The sequence below is a fragment of the Triplophysa dalaica genome, chromosome 9 (assembly GCF_015846415.1).
Source record: "Triplophysa dalaica isolate WHDGS20190420 chromosome 9, ASM1584641v1, whole genome shotgun sequence".
NCBI lineage: Eukaryota > Metazoa > Chordata > Actinopteri > Cypriniformes > Nemacheilidae > Triplophysa > Triplophysa dalaica.
Genome location: NC_079550.1, coordinates 21569213 through 21588539, shown reverse-complemented (window position 1 = coordinate 21588539; position 19327 = coordinate 21569213). Strand labels below are relative to the sequence as shown.

Sequence of the window (19327 nt, the reverse complement as noted above, 5' to 3'; positions counted from 1 at the left end):
GAAAACCACGGGGATTTAAATTTACTAAAAAAAGGTGATAACAGTTCGTTGTTGTCATGTGTTAATGTAGCGGGTGTGATGTTTGAGTATACACAATAATAAATATGTTTTCATAATCATAAACAGTCAGCTTGATGTGGAGTGTTAACGGAACGGGTCGGACCGTTCCAAGATGGCGGACGTCCTACATATAGCGCCCATAGAAACAGATGCTAATGCGGCATCTAGTTATGCTTTGCGGTTCAGGTGAAAGTTCAACTACGTATGGTGACGTCATTTCAACATGGCAGCTTTCGGTGTAACACGGGGTTTATGGAGGTCTTACTGTTGTGTTAAAGTCGGGGATCAAAATGCGCACACGCTTCTGCGGGTTACGAGAAGATTGTTGTGTGTGTCCGCACCAGACAACAGTGAGTACACAGACATACACACTAACACTGCGCAATCTGCTGTTGCATTATAACACTGTTGAGTTGACCTTGTACCCTTAATATTAAACGTGATTATTACCATGAAACAAATTGAAGAAGTAAGACCCTAAAGCTTGGTTTCCAATGCAACATTGGTGGAAAACTACCCGATACAGTATAAACAATGCTGTCGTGTTAAAGAGTTTGACAAGAAAGATCAAACCTCTTATTGACTGACATTCATCATGACATGCTTTCGAATGTGAGTGTCTGTGCATTACATATACCAAAGTATTATGCTATTCAGCATCTGACACCATCACTTTGCCATCTTTTTGTGTCAGTACTGACATGACCGATGTCTTGCTTTATTGGTCAACTTTTTATTTTCCTCTCCAGGTTCAACAAATGTCCCTAAAAGTCAATTTACAGATCCAGAGGTTCAAGATATTCTGACCAAAATCACAGGTTTGGATCTGCAGAAAGTCTTCCGGCCCTTGAAACAGCAGCGAAAGCCACCTAAATACAAACTTATGACAGATGCTGAATTAGATGAGGTGAGTTTTACTCTATCGAATGTGGTACAGGATACCGAACGGGAATTATTCATAATGTGATGGATGTGTTGGGGGTTTATTCTGAGATTTATATTGGTGTTGTATATTTATCCAGCATGCGATCTCGGCTTTGACAATGCTTGTGTTTAATGGGTGTTTTGTTATTGTGGGTGTGTAGGCAGTGCAAAAAGCACAAGGGGAGGCAAAACTGTTGCTCAAGATGCCCCCGGTCCTGCCTGAGCGAAAGCCCATAAGCGATGTGATTTCCGAAGATCAGATACTGGAGGGCATGGATACTGCCAAATATGTTTTCACCGACATCAACTTTAACATCCCACATCGAGTAAGAAAGACAGGCGACTGTGTCTGAATCATTTGACATGTGTTTTTAATGATCTAAGCCTGCGGTTCTCAAACTGGGTGCTGTGGCCTCCGGGGGACCCCAAGATGGTTCCAGGGGGTCCACAGATTTTGTGACATTTTAGAAATATGGATATTTATCATAAATTTTGTGCAATCAAACATCTGAAAAACAACGCCACAAACCAAAACAATTGATGTTTAGCATTGTTTAACTGAAAATATTCTTGGTTTAATTAAAATGTTCAGTTTAAGATTGTCTTTATTTTGGGGAAGGCAAAACAATGCACTCTACCCAAATGGGGGCTTACAACAAATAAGGTTTGAGAACCACTGATCTAACCTATAAAAAGCATTAAAAAGTCCTTGTCAACGTTGTCAACACTGTACGTTATCATTTCAAAAGTACAGCGGTTTTTCATTTTCCTGTTTTGGACATACTGGGTTACAGAAGGACATCTGCGATTTGAGAACTTGTCATGTGTTTCCAGAGGTTATGTCTTGTTCTCGTCATCTCACTTTTTCTCTTGCATCGCTTTGAAGGAACGCTTCATTGTCGTAAGAGAGCCCGGAGGAACACTGAGAAAAGCATCGTGGGAAGAACGAGACCGCATCGTACAAGTTTATTTCCCCAAAGAGGGTCGCAAGCTTACGCCTCTACCCATCTTTAAAGAAGAGAATCTCAAGGTAAGTCTGAAAATCAAGAGGTTTTGGCAGTTTGCAAACGTGCAGAGCGTGACTAGTGTGTTTTCGCGCAGATGCTCTTTGAACAGGATCGACACGAGGACGTCCTTAACTATTGCATTGTCCAGTTTGAGCCAGACTCTGCAGAATTTATACGGGTGAGTTTGTCACTGAGGGCTTTTCACATTACGCAAAGTCCAGGTTGTCCACATTCTCAACCACGCTTTGAACACCATGTAAACTTGTCATTTAGAAGCAGGTTAGCAATGCTCTCTGGCGAGAAATTGTATTTTCATTGACTTGTGATGGTGTTGTTTCATGTCTTCTGCGATTAGGTTCACACGTTGACCTATGAGGACATTGAGAAGCACGGGAAATACGATATCCTAAGGTCCACCCGGTTCTTCGGAGGTTTGACCTGGCATCTGGTCAACGGCCAGCGAATCGATGGCCTTCTTGTGGACATGCTGCAGAGAGACCTGTGAGCGCGTTTGGAGAATACATTGAGGCCAAATACATTCGTATTGTATTCAATACAACATGAGCATGCTACAAACGCACAGTTTTCGATTATGGCAAAAACACCATTTTGTCGCATTCTGATAATAAATAAAAATCGTTTTTACGAATTTGTGTTTATTAGAGATGCACAAGTAGGCCAATGGACGTTTGTTGAAATCAGTGTCGACCAATAAATCCTTTTCCTATCGCAAACCTGTTTGACTTTTTACATTGAACTCTAAAGGATCGCGGAGGCTAAATAAAGAGCGTGGTCTACATTCCTTAAATTGTCTTTTGCGTTCCTAGAAAGAAAGTCAAGTTCATTGTAATTAAACCCAGAACATTCCTTGACAGAGACATTACAATATGTGAAACTGGTAGAGATGAAAATTTGTTGGATTTCATATTCAATTGTGAATGTTGAAGCTATTGACATGTGATGTTATTGTTACAGAATGCAAGATGCAGTGGGGCTGGTGTGTTTGTTTAATCTGGTTCATCCTCAGAGCGAATCTGCACGTCACGCCCAAACTCAACAGGCTACTGACCTGGACCTTCTCAAGGTAAACCCATACACGTCAGGCATGAAATCATTGCTATTCTCAAAGAATGATCAGTATTATTTTTCATATTTCTATTAGCACAATCTACCTTTTTATGTAACTGATTTAAAGAAGTTATGACCAGTCTTGAAGAAAAAATGAGATGAGTAACATTTAAGCAGTTTATGCAACCGCCCCTTGGTTGAGTTGACACAGAATGACCTTAATTTAACAAAGTGTTGACTTGCGTAGTGTTATATTAAATAGTTGTCTATCTTCCCTAAAACCTTCACTCCGGGCACACGCACAGAATAAACACACACAAACCCCAGGCCGTTATCTTTCCTGGAAGGCTAAAAGGGTTGTCTGTTCATTCACAAACACTCCGGTAGCTCTGGGTGTGCACTGTGCCCAGCTCTCATCACGCTTTTAATCTACGTTTAGAAACCCTCACAGAAAAACACATGGCTTCACAGAGAACTTCAGTCAGGCGTGCTTTTGACAACTCTAGAAACCGGGAAGAAGAGGTCAGGCAAGGGATACATCACTTCCCATTAGCCTGTGAATGGACCTCTGACCCCCGCGAGGTCGTCGTTCAGAACGAATGGGGTGAAGTGAATTCTTGAGTTGTGGGCTGCCGTCAGTAATCTGGCAGAGATGCGAGTGACCGGATTAAATGTGTGTAAAAGGAAGTTTGAGAACACGTTAGACTTTGCATGGGGCCGCAGTTTAGTCACGCTTTCTGCTTCGCGCATACTCTGCTCACTTCTGACATGCCTCGCACTGACCCTTTAACCCTGTGAAACAGGAAGTTAAAGTTCACGTATGAGGGTACACTTTTCAACAGTTGACATGAAGTTCATGCAATAATTAGGTTAACAAGTTATGTGGTTCTGTTATTGTATGGTATCGGTTTGAATATGACCATAAAAATGATGATGGGACAATTTCATTTATCGTTATTTAAAATTTTAGGAGCGATATTTAAGGGCTAGTTCACGCAAAAATGAAAATTCTGTCATCATTTACTCGTTCTCTTGTCATTTCAAAACTGTATGACTCACTGTCTTCCGCAGAATACAAAAGAAGATAATTTGAATAAGGTTGGCAACTGAACAACGGCGGAACCCAAGTGAATGGGTACCACCGTTATTCGCTTACCAACATTCTTCAAAATATCCTTTTGTGTTCTGCATATAAAAAAGAAAGTCATACAGGTTGGAAATGACAACAGGGTGAGTAAATGATGACAGAATTTTATCATAAACTGTCCCTTAGATGCATTTATGTTCTTTAGTGTGCCCATGGAACTAGGAAACTTAAGTGTGACTGCATGGAGATTCAGTGTTTTTTAATCATGCCCAGTCTGTTTTCATTTTATTTTCTTTGGACAATTTATATTTGGCTATGTCCTTTTTGCTATATTTCTGCTTTCCAATGGAGTGGCTCGGAGATGACGTATTTTTGTAGGCTAACCTAGAAGCGCCACACTGGTTTCCTCAACAAAACCTTATGGACCATGAGGTGGCTGTCGACCTTTAATTCCGTGTTATTGTATGTCTATTTTGATTAAAGTTTGTTTAAATGTTTGCCGGTTCCCACCTCCTTCCCTACTTAGAACTGTGTTACAATAATCTTTACAAATCAACACAACATTTGATACTTCTGGAGCCGAAATACAATCGTCAGAAGTAAAAAGCTAACACAATGCTATAAACGGACTACACTACGGTCGCTCGATATCAACATCACCACCACCAAGCCTCCGACAACTCTTTCAAACTTTATTAAAAATGTGTTCCCTGGTGTGTAACTACTACGTGAATGAATCTGCATCTACGTTTTAAGAGATTTGTGCCCATTTTGCATTACTTGTGAGTTTTATATGCGCGATGATGTCTTACCTTAATTGCAACATGCAAGCACGTCTGTCAGTTTCTGATGCAGTCTTTCTCTTTGTCCCTAATTTCTAGATTTATGGGGAGTATGAGTCACATCGAGCCGGATTCATCGAGCTGGCTGTGCAAACATATGAGCAGACCAAAAATGTTCTGAGCACTTCATAAACACGGACGTGAAACAGATAAAACTTTTCTCAACCACAGCCATCCCTTAGTATATACAAATGTAGAACCAGATGTTGTAAAGCTATAGAAAATGCTCTGTTTTTGTAAATAATAAAGAAATCTTTATAAAAATATTGCATCATTTTTTTAACATTCTTTTTCCATCATTAACTTGACATTTCACTCAGCTGTACAGTATTTGTCAGATGCGTTTATGCTACAGAATAAATCCCGACAGTGATGTGACCAGGACCTGACGTGAAGCCCAAGCTGGAACAGAAACCCTTTGCAAGGAATCCGTTTACTTTTGTTTTAGGCAAGACACGTAACGTACAGTGACACACACACAATTTGATTTAATAAAAATCTCATATATGATATTAAAAAGGCATTTTTATCTTTTATTTATGTGCAGCCAGGATTTAGTTTCTAATTTATTTTTCTGAAAGACGGTCAGTTTTTTGACGCAAATCACTTAATTCGCATTTGGTGTGAACCCAGCAGTAGGTCAATGTACTGGTATTTGCGGCTTTATTTAATGCCCCAATAAAGCATGTCTTAAACCTTGTGCTAGTTTGCGCTGCTCTTAGGAGATTGTGTTGGTCATTATGGGAAAGAGATATTGCGCCTGTGTTATCACTCCCATCTGCGCTTTTTCTGAAATTGCGCTATTTTGCTGACATCAGCTTGTATTTATTTATATCGCTTTAAATGTAACTTTCTGCTCAATTTATTTATTATTCATTATTACATATAGGTATTTTTCATATTTGACCTGTGTTTCTCTCTACTTTATCTTAAATCTGTGCTTCTCTGTGATCCAAGCTGTGTGTGTCAGTGCGTGTGTATTTTGTGTTCTGTGCATGTGGGAATGTCTGTGTTCTGCGTGTTTTTGTAAAACTTTTTGCTTACAGTCAATATTTTTCATGTACAGCTGCTTTGTAACAATAAAATTTGTTAAAAACACAATAATAAAGTTAAGTGGAGTGCTTAGTTTCATAAAATGACTAGTGGTGATAAAGTTGAAATAAATATTTAGATATATTGAAAACAGAAGCTCCGGGCCTGGGGCCTGTTTCGTTAAGGTCGCTAAGAAAAGCGGCAATTTAAATCCAAAACCAGACTTGAACCAAACCAATCAGTCATGTTTGAAAAGGTTTCATAAAGGTCAACTTTAGTTTACCAATCCTACTAATGCGTAAGCAGTCCTAGAAGTCGATCGGTACTCCTCTTCTTTTAATTAACGCCGGTTGCCATCCAGAGTTAAAGGGATACTCCACCATAGAATGAAAATTCTATCATGATTTAATGACCCACAAGTTGTAAAACACCGACCGTAGACCCTCTTAGACTGGGACCACACGTGACAAAGTGAGGAAGTACAAGTCATCACAACAAAAAAATGCCAGAAGCATCCATCAAAAAAAAAATCCTACAGAATGCCAAGACCACAAATTCTGTATAAGCTCTACCTCCTTACACAAACGGGATGCTCTGGATGTAGACATTTAGGCATTTAGCAGACGCTTTTATCCAAAGTGACAAGTAGTCCGTCTTTGCTCTTTGTTGGGTATGAAATTTTTTGAGCTGGGATGGTTATGTACTTTGTTTTTGGGTGGTGATGGAATTGCCTGATTTGGGATGGTCAGTTAGTCCGTAAACTCTCGCAGGAGGATTTTCATTTGTAGCTGGCGTAGTCTCTAGTTAGGGGTGATCATATGACGTTCCTCTGGGCCTGGCCTAATCTCTGCCTACCTTGAGATGACAGAAGATCCGCTCCAATGCTGCTGGGATGCAGGCCGTCGGGGCGTAGCAGCATAACGCATTTCCACATGCGCTGTGATATCACTGCGCCTGCTGAGGCCATGTTACGACAGCAAACTTCCATGATTATTGCGCCAGAATGGGCGTATAGTTCCTGTTCATATCGGCCTAGAAAATCGCAACTTTTCATTTTCCGCCGGTTTAAGCACTCGATATAAGGATAGAAGAGTCAAGTTTTAAATAGGAAACATATCTAAACTCTTTTTTTATTATTGAATGTGATGCAACTGGTCTAATTGGGTTAGATGATCTATGCTAAGCTATGCTAAAAGTGCTATCGCCAGACCCGGAGATCGGCTGAATAGATTCCAAAATGGTAAAACTCTACTTATTTACTCTGGGCGAGTTGGAGAAGGAGCCTATTTCCAAAAAAAGTGAAGTGTTCCTTTAAAATGCCTGACTTCATGGTCAGTGCCCTGACTACTGAACAAGGGACACACGAAATGGCATACTTCCTTACTATACAGTAGGTAAAACGCAGCAGGAGAACGAATAGTATGTCTGAATCGTCAGTATAGAGGGTGTGCGTTGAGGTCACTTTCCCACGTGCACATGTCAGGGATACGCCCTTGGACACGCTCCCCTGAGTGGCAAAACACCCTGCAAAATGAATCGGAGAAACAAAGAAACCGAAACTAAAACACGCCATTATTTGCTGAAATTACAAGCAACTGGACTCGAGGGAGATCCTTACGACTTCCAGCTATGACCTACAAAGGAATCAGGTGTTCCTGGACACTGAAATGTTGCACTGGATTGCGTTTCGTATTGTAAGCAGTCATTTAGCTGAAGGTTTTGCCACCCACCGGTGCATTCCCTGGCATGCTCACGTGGCGTACATGCCCTCTATTCATAAAAGAGTATGCAAGAATTACCCGGTTGATCGACTTTATCTAGCGAGATTTGGACGTGAGTTTATTAATGTCACGTCCGAATACACCTACTAAAATACTATGTAGTAGTAGAAAACAGTACTAGAACAGAGTAGTATGTCCCAATCGTTAGTAGTCATAAAAGAGTAGGCAAGAAATGTTCGGCCAGCAAACAATGACCTTTGACCTGTGGAAAACTATTCTCTTACAGAACATTTTTTATAAATACTTATTTATTTACACATATTCTTTTTCTGTCAAGTCGTGTTAAAAAATCACGTGCTCTTCGGGTAATTGGAGGTAAATATCACACTAAAAAGATGTAATACTCACTTAATGATAAAAAGCATTTTATAACCGGGCTACATCATAAAAATGTTTAAAGTGATGTTTAAAAATCTGCGCGTTTATGGTACAAAGCCACAAGCCTAAACGTAATTTGTCCTCAAACAAACGCCTCCTTTACACTACCAACTAAACGTATTACATCTGTCACGATCAGTGTTGGGTAAGTTACTCTGAAAAAGTAATTAATTACTAGTTACTCATTACATATTCAATAGTGTAATTAGATTACTGTACAAATTACTCTGTTCGAAAAGTATTTAGTTACTCATTACTAATTACTTTCTATATCCTACATCAACCTTGATTAGTTAAGTGATTCAAGGATAGACATGAAAGGGCTAATTTAATTCATTCAAATAATATTATTAACTGACCAAAGTATTACAAATGTGAGAATTATACATTAAATCACAGATTTTAAAGTTAGACTTTGAATTTTGATGTCAATTACACTATTGCACACGCATATATTTCACAAAGTATTTAGTTTAATTACATCAAAAGTAACTGTAATAAAATTACAGAAAACATATGAGTAATCCCTTACTTTACTTTTTCAAGGGAAAAGTAATTAGATTACAGTAACTAATTACTTAGTAACTAGTTGCACCCAACACTGGTCACGATTAGGATGCTTTGTTGGAATTAATTTGAGTAAAATAACTTGTTTTTCAAACATTCAGTTTAAAAGGACCCAGGCTCGTTCATAAATAATAAATAATAGATAATAAATGACATTGATGATATGTAATAATAATGTTGGGATGGTTTTGTGCTTGTTTTTGGAGCTGCAGTTGCTTGTCTTGCAAGAGTTGGCAACACTGAGCGGAGGGAGTTTCCGTGGAAACGGGGCGGCGCCAGCAACTGACTAGCAGCAAGCTTTGTTTCTCACGGGTTTTACGGTAAGTTTAATCACTCAAATCACACAAATAATACACACAACTGTCGTTGACGCTTTTCTTACTTGTACTTGACACGTTTCTGTTGACTATTTATTTATTTACTTACTTAGAAATGGTTTTATGTCTTCAAGAAAAAGTCTGTTAGCATCTCAACCGTTCGGTGAAGTAACAGGCTAATGATAACTGTAGCTTGAACGCTCGTTTATGAAAGTTCGGGCTTTAATAACGTCTTTATCTGTAGACGATAGGCTTTTAAAAGCTTTGTAACTGTTGTCAAGGGATTAATGGATGTCTTGTTAAATATGCGATGAACTGTTAATAAGACCTATGGAATGATATTCCGGACATTATTAAAATGACTAATTATTATTTTGGGATTATGCTATGGGGCGTGTTTGTGTTGGGAAGTGACGTCACTCACAGTCGACGGTCAAGAGGTGATGCCCTGAAGTACAGAGACGCCGAATTCGTTTAAACAACAACAATGGAGGTAGTTGGTGAAATTGTGGAGGAACTTATGATGCTCGCGTAGCAAGTTGAGGACAGTACATCCTCAACAGATTTCCTATTAATGAGAAGCCATTTAGTTTTGGATAAGCAATCAGCAACATCAGTTATGTTGTCTTCACCAACCTCAGTGAAGTAGTTATCAGGCTTTTTGTGAAGGACAGGACAACTAAAGGACCAGGACGTCCTTTACTGGACATCACAGAAGAGCTGATCGAGTACCACGTGATATGTGGTTACTCATGTGTCCAGCTTGCGTGCCTGCTTGGAGTATCTTAGCGAACCATATGTAGTGACGTCACTTCCCACAAATTGAAAACGCAATTGCAAATACAATTTGCAATTCCATTTTAATAATGTCCGGAATATCATTCCATAAAGACCCATTTCACAGCGTGACGTGTAGAAACCGGAAATAGGGTAAACGCTTGTCCGGTCAATGCTCTAGCTCCATTCACTGCACAGAACAGGGGAATGTTCGACCGGTGCGCCACGTTTTGCTACGATAACAGAGTTTAACGACATGTTTGCAAAGGTGCAAAACAGGTTTTGAGAGGTTTTCTCTTGTTTGGTGGGTGCGTCAAGAATGACAGCCCAATTACCAGCAACATGTACATGACCAACGTGGCATTAATTAAAGAGACAGCTCGCAGAATGGGTGCATGTAAAGTCGTTCAAATGTGTATACTGCTGCTCGGTATACACAACAATTGCAGATATTAGAAGAGATTTATTTTGCAGTATTCACACCAATTTCATCAGGCTCCTAAAAGAACTCAAAGCATGGCCATCTCAACTGCCGTCATCACAACAGGGTGTGCACAACAGAATAAAAAGCACAACATGACTCACATAATGTTACATCATATGCGGCCCTGATGCGCTTCTGGGAATGGAGAGAAACAGTTCACCGACGGCAGATGGGCCTTGTTTAGCGACAAAAGCACTCCTGTCCGCGTCGCTCAGATCTTGCTTCAAGCAAGAGCCCTTCGTAGGCTTCAAGTTTAAGCCATATTCAGCTGTTCAGCGCTAATTTCTTGATAGGAAATAATACATTTAACAGATTATGTGCCATTCTGTGTTGTGCAACAAATTCCTCCATTCCGTCCGCGTTTTCCGCATTGCCGAAATCATAGGGCTCTATGTATGTCATGTGAGGTATCGGGCTTTGGTATCGGAGTGTCATTAAGTGCATGAGTACATGAGCTTGGTATCGGACCTATGCTGGTATCGCTGCAAACCTATTAAAAAGTATTCAAATTGTTTATTAGGTCTCTTTAGAAACATGTTTGGGTAATTAGTTTGTTGCTCAGGCAATTAATTTGAATGATTTGAATGCATGATGGGCATGAGTCTGCTTTATTTACTCCTTTAGAAAAAGGCCTGATGCGCAGCCCGCATTTTAATATATGGTTATAAATGAATTAAACATTTTTTGACTGACTTTTTTACCTTTAAAATTTGCAACATTTTCTTCAAGGGGAGGATGCCCCCGAACCCCCAGAGGAAAATACGTTTAGCCCCTATGGTCTCACTAAGTATAACTTGATTTCAGAAAAAAACTGTCTTAAAAGATATGTGATGTCACCTGTCAATGGTTTTGTCTGTATCTTACTGCTGCTGTTTAATAGAAGTTAATAGAAGTTATTTAGTGGACAAAGAAGATAAATGTCCTAACACAGTGAAACTGAAAGTGTTCTTAGATGTTCTGCATCGCAGACAAGAAGGGAAAAAATACAGTGCAAAGAAATACATATTGTGTGTAGTATAGTAAAAGAATGGAAAATAAAGTGTAAGGGTAAGCCAGTAGATTTTATCACCAAAATCTGATTTTAACTATAGTAACTATTGTATTTGATTTTATATTTGTAATATACATTTATATTTTTATATTAGTATTTTATTTTATTACACATTATTAAAAATAACTTGCCATTGTAACACGCGCTGTGATTAAGTTGCGTAACTTGTATGTAAATGAACTCGCAGCTGATTGGTTCAGTTTCGGTGTGAGATCTCTAATCTAGATCATAACCGACTGTCTGTATTGTTACAACAAGTCTATCAGAACTCTCACAATATGGCAATGCTATGTGTGTTTCTCTCTTCATCTGTCATTTCATTCTTCACATTAGCCAATTAGATTAAGTCATGTGACTAATTCAGAGAAACCAGTTGAGCGAGATATAGAGTGTTTATACGTAAAGTTAATTTGAATGCATTTTATAATCTCCTTTGAAGTAGAAAACATAATCCATTAACACAAAGAGAGAAACTGTAAGTATAATATTTGAGTTCACTGGATTATTAACAGTTTTACCTGTAAACATAAAGAATGAATTTATTTCTGATTTCATGTGTATTAGTTTGAATCTGATCAAAGCGTTTGAAATAGTTTCTCTGCGATGTTTTGATTTCTCTAGAAATCTAAATCAATAGATCTCTTGAGTGTACCGTATTAAGAGAGAGTATCATCCCATCTCTTTTGAACAAGTCTTTCATTTAAAATCAATCGGTTTAGTATTTCAATGAATACACAAGTTTTTAAATGTTGTTGTTTTTCAGCAGCTATGATTGTATATTTTGATTTTTTTTTAATTCCTGCTATTGGTTTTTATCCTTGAACACACATGACTATTCATATTTTCATGAGCTGATTTTGGTGGTGTCTTCTGTTTGTCGCCAGTCAGTGAATTGTGTGAGATATTCAGATAAACTCCATTCCTTCATTATGTGTGTGATGATGTTGTTTGATTGTGATGTGAATGTTTTGTTTTCAGCTGCAATAAATGTGAAACATGAGTTCTGATGCACATCAGGTGGAGGGAAGATTTTCCTCCAACTCTGAACACAACAGGTAGTCATTTTTAAAACTTTTTTTGACTGTGTAATGCTAGTCACATTTTTTGACAGTGTAATGATAGTCATTAAAACCAAATACTTTTTTAACATTAAATTATTATTATTGATCTTTATTATTGATATTTACAGATCACACCAAACAGCGGCTGGAGGTGAAGATGTGAAAACCCAACAGAAACCAAACATGACTGATGTCTATAAATCAAATCTGAGGAAGAAGTTTGAGTGTTTTTGTGAGCGAACATCAGATGAGAGAAACCAAACACTGCTGAATGAGATCTACACAGAGCTCTACATCACAGAGAGTGAAAGTGGAGAGATCAGTAATGAACATGAGGTGAGACAGATTGAGACACAATCCAGGAGAACAGCAACAGAGGACACACCAATCAAATGCAATGACATCTTTAAAGCTTTACCTGCACAAGACAAACCCATCAGAAGTGTGCTGACAAAGGGACTCGCTGGCATTGGAAAAACAGTCTCTGTGCAGAAGTTCATTCTGGACTGGGCTGAAGGGAAAGAGAATCAGGACGTCCACCTCATATTTCCACTTCCTTTCAGAGAGATCAATCTGATGAAGAACCAAACACTCAGTCTTTTAGATCTTCTCATCTTTTCTTCCCAGAGACAAAAGAAATGGAAATCTCCAGCGGTGAATATAAAGTGTTGTTCATCTTTGATGGTTTGGATGAGTGTCGTCTGTCTCTGGATTTTCACAGCAGTGTGAGGTTGTGTGATGTCAGTGAATCAGCCTCAGTGGACGTGATCCTGACAAACCTCATGAAGGGGAATCTGCTTCCCTCTGCTCTCATCTGGATCACCTCCAGACCAGCAGCAGCTGATCTCATCCCCTCTGAGTGTGTTGATCGAGTCACAGAGGTACGAGGCTTCACTGACAAACAGAAGGAGGAATACTTCAGCAAGAGAATCAGTGATGAGAGTCTGAACAACAGAATCATCTCACACCTGAAGTCATCCAGGAGCCTCTACATCATGTGTCACATCCCAGTGTTCTGCTGGATTTCAGCCACTGTTCTAGAGAGAATGTTGAGTGAAGCAGAGAGTGAAGGAGAGATCCCCAAGACTCTCACTCAAATGTACACACACTTCCTGATCATTCAGACAAACATCACACATCAGAAGGACTATGAGAAGAAAGTGAAGAATGATGAAGACATGATCTTCAAACTGGCCAAACTGGCTTTTGAGCAGCTTGTGAAAGGGAACCTGATCTTCTATGATGAGGACCTGAGAGAGTGTGGCATTGATGTAGCAGAAGCATCAGTGTACTCAGGATTGTGCACTCAGATCTTCAGAGAGGAGTTTGGCTTGTATCAGGGGAAAGTTTACAGCTTTCTTCATCTGACCATACAAGAACATCTCGCAGCTCTATATGCTCACATCTCCATAACAAACAACAACACTGATGTGTTCAATACAACTTCCCAACTAACTCTAGGAGAGAAGCTTTCAGTATCTGTCATGTTACAGAGAGCTAAAGAAAAGCTTTTAATATCTGACCTGTATCAGAGAGCTGTAGACGAGTCTCTAGGGAGTAAAAATGGACATCTGGATCTTTTTCTTCGTTTTCTTCTGGGTTTGTCTCTGGAGTCTAATCAGAATCTTCTACGAGGTTTGATGACGATTACAGTAAGAAGCACTTACAGCAATGAGAAAACAGTTGAGTATATCAAAAAGAATATCAAGAGCACTCGATCTCCAGAGAAATCCATCAATCTGTTTCACTGTCTGAATGAACTGGGAGATCGTTCAGTTGTAAGGGAAATTCAACTGCATCTGAAATCTGGAGCATTAAGTCAAACCAAACTCTCTTCATCTCAGTGGTCAGCTGTAGCTTTTGTGTTGTTGACATCACAACAGGAGCTGCATGAGTTTAAACTGAAGACATTTGTTCAACAAAACAAATCTGAAAATCTCAGAGTTCTGAAGAAGCTGCTGCCTGTGATTTGTGAATCCAGATCAGTTCAGTAAGTGTGAACAGTCACTTCACTCTTAAAACATTATTCATGAAGAAAAGCCTCATAAATCTTCAGTAGTGCAGATGTTCTTCAGTTTAGTGTTTAGATGTGTTTCTAAGGGGGTTTAATTACAGATGGTACTCAACCAGAATAATTCATATGTTGCTGCCATTCTCGCTGCAGAACAGTTTATTCGTAACACACGTGGTTTCTATTTCATATTAATCTTGAATACCTATAGAGTAGTATTGCATACGTTGTATCTTCGAAGAGTATTTAGTTTGATCACATTTATAAAAGATAGATACAGCTGTACGATTACTTTCTAAATCATACGGCGCGTGCAGGGGGGAGGGGTAGGCCGAACTAAAGCACATTGTCAACAAAACCCAGACATCAGTTTCAATCACTGCATGCAGTTCATGTCCTGCATCTTTTTGCGCTGGCACGGCTCCAAAAAGGTTTAATAAGTAAGAGAGAGAGATTTATATTGTTTATATATTTTTGTGTTGTTGTATTTCATCTGTCTTAAACAGTATACTTATGTAGTTTTGGATAAAGCTGTGTTATATCGTCTTCTGTGTTATGAACTGAGTGACTGAAGTGTGTGTTTTTGTTCTCTACAGATTGAGTTATTGTAAGATCACAGATGAAGGTTGTGTTGCTCTGACTTCAGCTCTGAGATCAAACCCCTCACACCTGAGAGAACTGAACCTGTCTGAGAATAAATTAGGAGATTCAGGATTAAAGCTGATCTGTACTGTACTGGAGAATCCACACTGTAAACTGGAGAAACTAGGGTAAGATCATCTCTCTCATAGTCACACATGTACTGAGGTTTACAGTAGTGGAAACGTAAACTGTTTTTAAAACAAACACAGCTAAATATATTGAATTTTTAAAGATGGGATCACAAGACAGGGCTAAACGCAAAGGATTTTTTTCTACTGGCTGGGTCGGACAAGTGATTCCAATTTTAACTGGCCCACCACAAAAATCTAATAAATATTATCTATTTATTTGTTTTTTACCCCCGTAATCTTAATACATAAATTAATGAATAATATTATTAATAGTTCATTAATAAATCTTAATAAAAAAGGGTATGATACCATAAAAACTTAGATTATAACAAAAAATTTGAAATCTTGTTGAAAACAACTAATCATTAAGTAATAAAATAAGATCAAATAATCAAAGTATGTGCAATAGTACAGATAGACGTTATAAAGCAAACATACAAATGTGCATTTCAGCTGTTTTAGGTGTATCTAATAATAGTAGTTTTCAGGCACAGAAATTAAATAATGTAAATACTTTATAATTTTCACTGTATTAAATATAATACTGATTTAAGCTTACTAAAGATATAATTTAATCAGCGAAGAGCAGTGAGTGTTTTTGTCTTCGATGAACAAAACTGTGACGTTTATTAGGCTGCTGCCCTTTTAAGAGATGCACTGATCTAATATATTGTAACACACAAGTTTGGTCTCTACATGCGTTTTGCTCCTGTAAGACATAATTTATTACTTTTTACAAGGATACTTGGTAGTATTGGCTTTATGGCATAATTTTCTAAGAATGTGTATCGTAGAATGTGGAAAAATTGATTTGCTCTTTTAAATTTCACGGATTGCTGCCGCTTTATTTAAAGTTACCATGAAATGGAAGTCCTCTCAAAACTGACTAAAATTTTTATGAATGTTTAACAGATTTTCATGTATTTTGTTAAATTTGGTCAAAAACTTAAAATTACTGAACAAGACTGTGATAGGAAAAACAGGGATTTTTTTTTTAAACCAAATTATTTCTGGTGCCCCAGCTGCCGTCTTTAGAAATGTGGATTGCTGCTTGGAAATAAAATGAAAGGAGATGCAGAATAACTATTGCAATAACTAATTCATGTTGAAATACAGCAAACAAGTTTTTTTAATTTTTTTTAATTGTTCTCTATTTTAAATGTCTATGAAAAAATGAGCCAGCTAGTTTAGAGCCTGGAAGTACAATGGATGTAAAGCCACATGTGTTATTTGGATTCTCAATATTTATGACCCTGCCTATGAAATCCGGCTAAAGTCCCAGAATCAAATGATGAGATAAGAATTATCGAAGTTTGATTTCAACCCTCAATTTCACTACATTTTATATCTTATTTATCATTCTCTACAGGTTGTGGATGTGTAGGATCACAGCTGAAGGTTGTGTTGCTCTGACTTCAGCTCTGAGATCAAACCCCTCACACCTGAGAGATCTGGATCTGTCTGGGAATGATGTAGGAGATTCAGGAGTGAAGCTGATCTCTACTGTACTGAAGGATCCTCTCTGTAAACTGGAGACACTGAAGTAAGATCATCTCTCTGATAGTCACACATGCACTTGATCTTAAAAGATGTTCTATATTCATGTTCAGGGGTGTGTTGGGCTTGGTATTTAGGAATGGGATTAAGGAATGTCATGACAAACAAACAGCAATATAATTGTATTCTCAACTTGTAAACATTTGATAACAAAAATCAACATAATTTCATTACTGAGCTGAACTATCCTGTTAAATACATGGTCGTTTCATACAATGGTTGAGAGATCTTATCAATGAGATAAAACTAAAGAAAGAAAGAAAGAAAGAAAGAAAGAAAAAGAGTTTCTCTATTAGAATTTGTTTTTAAATGCATTTAACTTTTCATAAATACGATTCTTATTGTAATAGGTTAACCATAACCAATAAACAAACTTTAAAATCCACACAGTTTAGGACTTTCTTAAATGCTTGATGTGAAATTTTGCATGCTGTGTTTATATTCTGGGCTGATCAGATCATCTGTACATGGAAAACTTTATTTACAGAACCGGTTGGCTCTGTAAACACTAATTCTCGTCTTCTTTCATTTGATTGGCCACCTCACTTATTTTGGCATTGAGGAACGCTGTTAGACCACTGAGACGTTATCAAATGTTTGCATCATCACAAGACAGTTACTGTAGACTTTAGGGAATTATTTCTTAACATAAACTATGGAAAAAAATAATGGGTATCGTCCTGTGTAGGAAAATGGTTGGATCATTATGTGATACTGCACCGCGGGGAAGTGGGCACTGTACAGGACCATTGTGAAGACAGAAATCAAAGCTTAAGATAAAAATATGAAGTTTTATGAGGTTTTTGACATGTCGTAATAAAACATTATAAACATGTCTGATGCCCGTCCTGCGATTTTCAAAGCAGTCGCATGAAATGAATCATTATAAAGGTGATGTGTTAGCATTAATTAATGAGATGAGGATGATGAATGTGATTCGGTGTAATATGTATTCCTGCTGAAGTGAGAGACTGAAGTGTGTGTTATTGTTCTCTACAGGTTGTGGAAGTGTAAGATCACAGATGATGGTTGTGTTGCTCTGACTTCAGCTCTGAGATCAAACCCCTCACACCTGAGACATCTGAATCTGTCTGGGAATGATGTAGGAGATTCAGGACTGAAACTTCTCTTTGATCTTAAAGATGATCCGCGTTATAAACTAGAGACAGTGTGGTGAGTAGAACGCATTTAAATAAATGTTTCAACAGTTCAACTTCTATAATAACTTAGTAATGGAAATGGAAATTATTTTTATTTTCTTGATTTGCTTAGAAAATATTTCTACCCATCTTTACCCTTCTGTTTTTTGAAAACTAAAAATAACAAAAATGTTACTTGGCATTAGCAAAGCTCATGTGTCATTAGGTTTTATACATTTATGCTCAACTGAAAAAAATGATATTTTGCAAAAATAAGAGCACATATGAGTTAACAATAATAAAGTACAACAGTATATGTGACATGTGTTGTGATGACAATTACTCTAAAAAAACACTAAAATAATTCCTTTGGCAACTCTTACTTAAATCTGAACTCTCTTCCATTCTGTACAAACACTTGTTTTACTCTCATTCCCTTGTGTCACATCTCCCCCTAGTGTTCATACATTGACACAACAATTGATATATACAAGTATACTGATGAACACACTTGATGTTTTGAAAGTGCAGCACAATACCAATCTGTTCACTTAGGGACCGTTCACTTCTTTATCGCAGGGTTGACTTTATTATTGTGTCACACATGAGGACACATTTCTGATTCAAATAGAGCTAATGTTTGTTTTGAAGTGTTTTTTATCTCTTGATTTGACAGTGGTGATATTCATTGAGTGACCATCTTTGTGTTTCGCTTTTAGGCCTGACAGATGAGTGAGGTGTGTGATTAAAGGTGTCTGTGTGACACACAATCAACACAGATGGAAGACACAATAACACTTCATACTGATAACACTGATAATCCACACATTTCGTTTAATAATCCTGTGATACTGTAGTCTTGGGTCTGAAGTGTATCTACGACAGTATAATCTAGAATAAAGCATATATAGTGTGTGATTATACTGAGACATGAGCAGACATGTACAGTATATTATGTGGGTGACTCACTTTAATCAACAAATAAATGAATCTGTCATGACATGACATTGTGTGGTGGAAGAAATAATCATTAAAGTTATGGCCTTGTTTTGACATTGTTATTGTTCATTTAGCATGATTTGATTTAACTTGTAAAAAAGTGAAACAAAATCTTGGGCTGTTCGATTCTGAATTTTTTTGGAGTTTACCAATAACTGGTTTGGGAATCGAAAGAATCAATTCCTAGCTGCTGTTTTCGATTCCTTCTCAATTCCGTTTTACTTATTTTTTATTACACATTTTTAATGCAATACAATTTTCTAAGCTGTCACTTTTGACATTTATTAATTGTTTTTTGTTTTTGTAATAAAATTAGGGCCAGGAAAAATGGTTTGAAGAGATTATTAAATATTTTACTCTTCACATGGTTTTGTGTTTTGATTTTTACCAAGTTATTAAAAGAACAGCGACC

At 37.7% G+C, this 19327-nt stretch overlaps 2 protein-coding genes across 2 annotated transcripts; both read left to right on the top strand.

The window, feature by feature from the left end:
* The first annotated feature begins 253 nt into the window (after window positions 1-253).
* mrps22 (mitochondrial ribosomal protein S22) lies at window positions 254-5985 on the top strand. The gene is made up of 8 exons (XM_056756114.1): window positions 254-410; window positions 810-967; window positions 1146-1310; window positions 1871-2014; window positions 2086-2169; window positions 2347-2492; window positions 2967-3075; window positions 5028-5985. Exons 1-8 carry the CDS (start codon window positions 284-286, stop codon window positions 5118-5120), a joined length of 1026 nt encoding a protein of 341 aa, XP_056612092.1. The 5' UTR covers window positions 254-283; the 3' UTR covers window positions 5121-5985.
* A 2994-nt stretch (window positions 5986-8979) lies between these two features.
* Window positions 8980-18969, top strand: LOC130428600 (NACHT, LRR and PYD domains-containing protein 3-like). Its single transcript, XM_056756765.1, is given in 8 exon segments — window positions 8980-9066; window positions 12354-12430; window positions 12565-13046; window positions 13049-14426; window positions 15044-15217; window positions 16590-16763; window positions 17777-17950; window positions 18636-18969. Coding segments are annotated over 7 exon segments (2454 nt in total). The 5' UTR covers window positions 8980-9066; window positions 12354-12371; the 3' UTR covers window positions 18649-18969.
* The last annotated feature ends 358 nt before the right edge of the window (window positions 18970-19327 follow it).